At 29.9% G+C, this 7,678-nt stretch overlaps 1 protein-coding gene across 1 annotated transcript; it reads left to right on the top strand.

The window, feature by feature from the left end:
* Positions 1-1,677: 1,677 nt before the first annotated feature.
* On the top strand, positions 1,678-6,757 carry LOC121206239 (dihydropyrimidine dehydrogenase (NADP(+)), chloroplastic). Its single transcript, XM_041076919.1, has 7 exons — positions 1,678-2,173; positions 3,176-3,439; positions 3,524-3,694; positions 4,741-4,853; positions 4,941-5,127; positions 6,060-6,169; positions 6,255-6,757. The coding sequence occupies exons 1-7, from the start codon at positions 1,913-1,915 to the stop codon at positions 6,409-6,411; spliced, it is 1,263 nt and encodes a 420-aa protein (XP_040932853.1). The 5' UTR covers positions 1,678-1,912; the 3' UTR covers positions 6,412-6,757.
* The last annotated feature ends 921 nt before the right edge of the window (positions 6,758-7,678 follow it).

Raw genomic sequence — 7,678 nt, 5'->3', positions numbered from 1 at the left:
AGCATATCATAATCTGGCATGGCATCTCAGCAGCAGTTGTATTGGTTAAAATATTATTACCTTTTTTTCTACTTCCACATGTATTTTAGGCATCAAGATTCAAAATGATTGTCCATCCCTTACGACCTATATTTCGTTTTGAATAAATAATAACTTTAAGTGTATGGACCGCAAGCTCATAAGACTTGTATAATTATAGGTCCTATTCGTATTTACTTTTCAAACAATTAAAAATAAAAAATATATATCGAGTCTAAATTTAATTAGTATAAATATTATTTTTAATATAAAAAATTTAAGTATAAATACGTTAAAATATATTATCTTTTTATTTATAAATTAGAGAGCAATTATGAGTAGTTCTAAATATTAAATAAAAATAAATATAATCAAAATTATTAAAAAAATGAAAAAAAACAGATAATCTGATATTTACGTGAAGCGGTGGTGATGCTCTGCTTCCACTTATGGACGAATAAGCAGCTGCCTAATAGATAGACACCTTTCTATTTTTGATGGAATCCTATGGAGTTTTTGGTCACACCATCACTTCCTTTATTTAATATATATTTTTTTATTGTATTTAAGTTTATTATTAAATCAATGTTATGAATGAATTAAATATTAAATTAATAAGATATAAAAAAAATTGAGTATATAATATCGAATGCAATTAATAATAATTATGTCATTTATTATACATAAATTATAAATTAAATTAAATTTTTTATTTTTTAAAAATTATTATATATTTTAGAGTGTGATCATTTTTGTCAATATTATTATTTTCACTCACAAAGTGGTGAAACAGATTTTAGTATAATTTATCCACTTCTCACATAAACATATAATATTAATTTTTATACTATATTTAAATCTCGAATTAAAACTTAAAAACAATTTCCTTTTAAAAATTATCTTTATTTTTTAAAAAATTGTATATGTATATAGTATATATATATATATTTTTTACCTATTTTAAATTTTGTTTATATATTTAAAAGGGATTCACTTTTTTATATATTGTTATATATTTTTTACAATTAATATTTTAATAATTCAACTATTATATATCATATTTGATTCATATAAATCATATATATCAAGTTGATATAAATTTTAAAAAAAATAATTAACTATTTATTTCGTAAAAAAAACTTTTATTTATTTAATAAATATTAATATATATTATTTTAGATTGAAATAATAGAGATAAATATTATTTATCTCTTATTATCCGCTTTTTTGAAAAATTACACGAAGAATTAATTTAATTTTTTTCACTTTTTTAAATTTTAATTATATATTAATTTCAGTTAAAAATACTTTAGAAAAGAAAAAAAGTCAAATCAAAATTATAATCATAAAAAGTAAAAAATATTAATAGAGAACGAAACATTCAATTAAATAACATTTTTATTTTTTTATAAATTCTGATAATATTTATTTATTTTTATACAATATCTAAAATTACTAACTTCTTTTTAATCTATTTTATAAACAGAAAATGTAATATACTTCAATCCACTTGAACTCACGTCCTACATTGACAATAATGTTTATACTAATTAAATTAAGACTAAATCGATTAATTTTTATTTTTATTTTAAATAAATAAATAATATATATTTATATTATTATATTTAAAAGATTAATTAAATTAAGTAATTATCGAATAGTTTTCTTCTCATAAAATAATAAACATTATTAGGATCCTGATGAAATGGCCTATGCTTGCAAGCAATAAACTCGGCTGCAAAAAGTCAAAAATACAACTCAGACTCCTAGAATATCCTCGTTGTCTGGTTTCCACAATATTACGATTCAGATTCACTCTTTTTTTTTTTTTCTTTTCTTTTCTTTTCTAAGAAAGGACTCTCATCTTCATCCATCCATCCTTCGTTAGACATCCATGGCTTCGCTCAAGTTCAGCCACAGCAACGGCAACCCATTTGCTGTCACTCGCCATGTTACTCCCAGGTCGACTCGGCCCACTCGGATAGGATTTAAGATTTTTGCTTCTGATAATCATTCTGAACCTGATTTGAGTGTTTGCGTTAATGGGCTGCAAATGCCCAACCCTTTTGTAATCGGGTCGGGTCCTCCCGGTACAAATTATACTGTGATGAAGAGAGCGTTTGATGAAGGCTGGGGCGCTGTGATTGCCAAAACTGTAAGCTCCTTCTTCTTCTTTTTTTTTTTTTTTCCTTTTTCTTTTAAATGCTTCCCAATTTGTTTTCTTTATTATTATTATTATTATTATTATTATTATTATTATTATTATTAAGGTGGTTAAAACGCTGTTGTAGTTTGATCCATGAATAAAATTGTTATTTAGATCGTATTGATGCATTGGACAAGTTGAACTTCGTCTTTACTTACAGTGTCTCATCAATCACTCAGACTGAACGGTTCAGCAGAGGAAGAGATGTCTACTTAATTTTGTATCTTAGTATTTCCAAAACGAAAGATGATAGAATCAAGAAAACGATCAGTCAGGCACCGATTAATATTCCCTCAAAGTTCATAAAATAGTACTTCTAAGCAAAAATGGAAAAAGAAAATTAGGATTAATTTTATTCTTACAAAACAATGCCTAATCATACGACTCTTCGGAGAAAAATGCTTAAAAAAGAAAAGAAAAAAAAAAGGTTATCTTGAAATGAAAGCCGCATTTACTGTTTGCATTTATACCATATTTGTACGGATGTTACTTAAATAAATATAGATTTCTATCTTATAGATTTGGTTTAAGGTAATAAACATTGGATGAGGGTTAGTTGGGAGTAGCCTGCATGTTTGGCCTTAAGTCTTTTTCTTTTTTGGATCTCCTTCAACTCATAGCAATTCTGAATTGGTGTCTGAGACTTACTCTTTTGTGTCTATAAGATCTTGGGGTACACAATGGGAGGAAGTCTTTTCCTATCTTAAAAATACCATCCTGTTCTTACATGAGATCGCCAAATCCTATTGGCTGAGCACGTACCTTTTGGGACATGTTGTCCCGTACTAGATATAATAAGGAAACCAGAATGCTGTTCTATGTGGTATTAGCAACATTGGTCTTCAAGCATATTTACCCCCCCCCCTCCTTTCTCGTATACATCTGGAATATGCCTGTTATGCACATTTGCATAATAAATGTTGAATCTTTGATACGAATTTGTTCTGCTAGGTGTCGCTAGATGCTGCCAAGGTTATCAATGTAACTCCAAGGTATGCCCGGCTACGAGCAGGAGCTAATGGCTCTGCCAAAGGACAGATAATTGGGTGGGAGAACATTGAATTAATCAGTGACCGCCCTCTTGAAACTATGTTAAAAGAATTTAAGCAACTGAAAAAAGAGTATCCGGACAGGATTCTGATTGCCTCCATTATGGAGGAATATAACAAAGCTGGCTGGGAAGAACTTATTGATCGAGTAGAGCAAACTGGGATTGTAAGCTGTATTCTTCACTTAGATTCTACGCTTCTTTATTTCTTATATTTAAAATACTTAGTCGTGAAATGACATTATTTCTAGGATGCCATTGAAGTTAATTTCTCATGCCCTCATGGCATGCCTGAGCGTAAAATGGGTGCAGCAGTTGGGCAAGATTGTGCACTATTGGAGGAAGTTTGTGGATGGATAAATGCAAAAGCTACTGTTCCTGTATGGGCGAAGATGACTCCTAACATCACCGACATCACAATGGTATGTTTTCTTTCTTTGTTAATTGAGTCACTGCTTATGTTGAGTTTGCTTTCCAGTCCTGATGTTTAGTAGCATGACTAGCATCTTATGTTTTAGAAGCATGTTTACGCGTTTATCATGAATCAAGAAAATGAGATGCTTATTTGGAAACCTCTATTTTTGGAAATGATGACATCTTGTCTCTGTCTGATTTGCTTAAACTTTATGGCACATTTCATAACAGTTCCCATTAGTTGAATGCATTCATGTGTAAGACTAACTACTCAATTTCTATCATATATGATAATGTTCTGTAGTTGGCTCCCAGGGAGAAAAATATCTATATCTCAAAACTCTTGACATTTGGGTATTTTGGTAAGTTGAGCCACTATTAAGCACCATATTCATCAGCACAGTAGTTTCTGAAAAATCACCATAAATTTCTATTCTATAAACAGAGGAAAAGATTATATAAGCTGTAACTTTCAGCCATAAGGTGAATTTTCATTTAGGACTAAACAGTCTTTTTCTTCCATATTGTTGATTGTGTAAGTTATTGTTGAAGATAAATGTAAGTGGATGTCCTTGGTTGTTTCTATGGGTTGGAGATATTGAGAAACAACAACAAAAATGATTGCAGATTGAAAACTTATTTCTTCTTGTTTTTGTTGAATAAATTTCCATGATTATCAGGGGAGGCAAACAACTAAATGGAATTTTTTTCCTAGCAGGAAAAGGGAGGTTTTCATGCTATTTTCCTGAATTTATATTAGGCTAGATTTATTTGTTACTTTGTGGTTGAAAGTTAAATCAATCAAACTGTTAGGCATCGCTGATTGATATAATCCATGGTTTTCTTGAGAAACGCAACTTATTAGTAACTCTATCTCAAAACTTTGTGGTACTGTTTGATTGTTGAGCTCAATTGTTCCTGTTGAAAGAAGTGATTGAAGCACAATTCTTTAGACTTCCCATTAGAAAATGCATCCTTTCCTATTTTCCTGATTCACGGTAAGATTGATTTATTGTTGATAAGTGATATTATTGTCCTATTGTGTGCTTTTTAGCCAGCAAGGGTGGCTTTGAGTTCAGGTTGTGAGGGGGTAGCTGCTATAAATACTATCATGAGTGTGATGGGAATCAGTCTTGATACTTTACGGCCAGAGCCCTGTGTTGAGGGGTTTGTATTCTCAAATAATCTTTTTTTTTTTCAGTGTCCCAAAATTTATTCCTGGAGATTTTATGCACTTTAAACTTCTTTTTACAGCTACTCAACTCCTGGGGGTTATTCTTGCAAAGCAGTCCATCCTATTGCACTAGCTAAAGTGATGAGCATTGCAAAAATGATGAAGTCAGAGTTTAATGACAAGGATTACTCACTTTCGGGCATTGGGGGTGTTGAGACAGGGGGTGATGCTGCTGAGTTTATTCTTCTTGGTGCAAATACTGTCCAGGTAATAATTCTTATAATTGGATTTCCACTATAATGTCACTATTATCTCTTCATGCCTCTGGATAAATTTGTGTCCTTTAAATGATGTCTTAGTTTTTCAATCTAAAGCTCATAGCTATATTATGCCATTGAAATATGTGGTAAACACTTCGAATGATTAAGGCTTACCTTGGTAAGAAAGATAAAAAGGGGGTGAAGCAGAAAAACTTGTTAACCAAATGATTGAGTTTCAGAATGAGATAGTGGTTATAAATTTTAACGATTTGATTGACAGGTTTCCTTTCTTACTCTGTTCCATCTTTCCTACCAAAGCCTGGATGAATATATTACCCAATTAATCTTGTTTATAGGATACGCCTCGGAATGAAGTAGCTTATTTTTTTTCTTTGATAATAACTAGCTTAAAATTGTTGAGGACAAGTTTGGTGGAAAGCTATGGAGTAGCTTAGTTCTCTGGAAATTTCTGGTGATATCTTGACAATTCTAGGATATGCATTAATATGATTTGCTGAGAGCTGTAGTTGTCTACAGTTTTTGAACTAGTATTTGTTTTGTCTTATTATTTTATAAATTCCTGAATTCCACAATCAATTTTTTTTCGAGGGTATCCATGATCAATTTCTATATTACCTGGTTTGGTTATTTAGGGTATTTAACATAAGGAAGAACTTGATTATTGTTAAAATAGTCTGTCATAATATAAAGACTAATTAGTACAAATTTAAACTTGAAAAGACCTCATCAGAATAAGTAAACAATTTTTCTTGCCTTCGCTGAAAACAAGTTATGTGAGTGACCAAAAATTACTAAGTGAAATTAATTTGTTTCTAACTCTATGTACTAAAACATGTTGAAAAACTAATACTCTTAACAAATGAAATAACATATATGTTTGAAGCTTGCTTTCAACATCATCATTGCATATGCTTGTAGGTCTGTACTGGTGTTATGATGCATGGCTATGGCCTTGTGAAGAAACTCTGTGAAGAGCTCAAGGATTTTATGAAGAAGCACAATTTCAAATCAATAGAAGATTTCAGAGGGTATATGCTTTGTTTCTTACAATGGAAACTGCACATAAACAAACTTCTAGTTGAATAATGCATCTGTCTTTTTGGATAATATCAGGGTTTCCCTTCAGTATTTTACGACTCATACGGATTTAGTGCGGAGGCAGCAAGAAGCAATACGAGAGAGGAAAGCTATTAAGAAAGGTTTGCAGTCCGACAAGGAATGGACTGGAGATGGCTTCGTGAAAGAGACTGAGAGCATGGTTTCCAATTAATTGCAGTACCAAAGTGAGCCTTCTCCAGCGAATAGTGAAAAACAGATGGTTTTTAGTTATGTTTGGTTGCATTGTAGAAATGGTTAATCATCTGAATGATTGAGGGTGCCGATGTAAAAACTAAAGCTTGAGGTTATTCCAGAGACAATTTGTTAATAAAGGAAGTGCATATGTTTCATGTAGCATGTTCAAACGAATTTGGATAATATTAGGTTTACTATCCTTGGAACTGTAGTAGGTTAGGGTAGATGCAGATGTTAACTTTCTGATATTTATTATCCGAATTTGCTTTACTTTTAAGAATAACGAATTTGAATTTGGATAATGGATACACAAATTTACTTTACTTTTGCAGTTAATACATTTGGATTCGAATATTAGAATCTATTCTTCGTTTTGCTTTTGCGGTATTGACAAATATGCCTTATATATTTGTAAATTTTATGTGTGAGTATATTTAACTATTTATAATATTTATAATCTGTAATCTATAATATATATATATATATATATAAAAGATCGAGTTTAAAAAAAAAAATTCTAACATACAAAAATAACTTTATTTTTTATCATATTATTAAATTGGCTTTAAAAATAATTATAATAGAACTTTACAATTATTTATCAAGATATTTGTACTTATACTTGTTATGCATATAAATTTTTTAATTGATCTGATATATTTATAATATTGATTATATTTATATATATTTAATGGTTGAAAATTTTTTTTACATAAAAAATAAAAAAATTGAAAATTTTTAATTTATAATTTATAATTTACATGAATGAAATATGAAATATTATATTTAGATTGTTAAGATATTAATCATATAAAAAATTATAAAAAGTTGTAAAACTATATTAATTGTATAAAAAGTAAATTTACGGGAAACAATGGGTTTATTAAGGGGATCAAAACCAAAAATTAAAAACAAGTCTGCATTAGTTTTGGGCTTAAGATCTAACAATCCACAAAATAACTTAAAAATAAAATGAAAACGAAAAGCTTAAATTAAACCTAATCCACTTGACTGTTGTTATCCCATTCTACTGAATGGCCTCCTCCAACTCCTCAAAGCGTCTTAATACATTTTTATATTTAAGATTACTTTTCTCCTTTTATAGAGGTTGAACGGAACCTCTTAGAAGATCGATCGCCTTTCTTTGTCGGTTAAGCATTTCTTGATTCGGCTAACCTCCTCTTTGTTATCTGTGCCACTACTCAACCCCTACGTCCTTTTTTCTTCTTTTTTTCGTGGCGTCA

This window comes from Gossypium hirsutum, chromosome A09, assembly GCF_007990345.1.
Source record: "Gossypium hirsutum isolate 1008001.06 chromosome A09, Gossypium_hirsutum_v2.1, whole genome shotgun sequence".
In the NCBI taxonomy this organism is placed as follows: Eukaryota; Viridiplantae; Streptophyta; class Magnoliopsida; order Malvales; family Malvaceae; genus Gossypium; species Gossypium hirsutum.
This window is presented reverse-complemented; position numbering and strand designations above follow the sequence as displayed.

Excerpts from the sequence above, each read along its gene's own strand:
- LOC121206239 (XM_041076919.1), top strand. The coding sequence starts at position 1,913 with ATGGCTTCGCTCAAGTTCAGCCACAGCAACGGCAACCCATTTGCTGTC. Across the intron at positions 2,174-3,175 it reads GCGCTGTGATTGCCAAAACT|GTGTCGCTAGATGCTGCCAA; the intron begins GTAAGCTCCTTC and ends TTGTTCTGCTAG. Across the intron at positions 5,128-6,059 it reads TTGGTGCAAATACTGTCCAG|GTCTGTACTGGTGTTATGAT; the intron begins GTAATAATTCTT and ends ATATGCTTGTAG.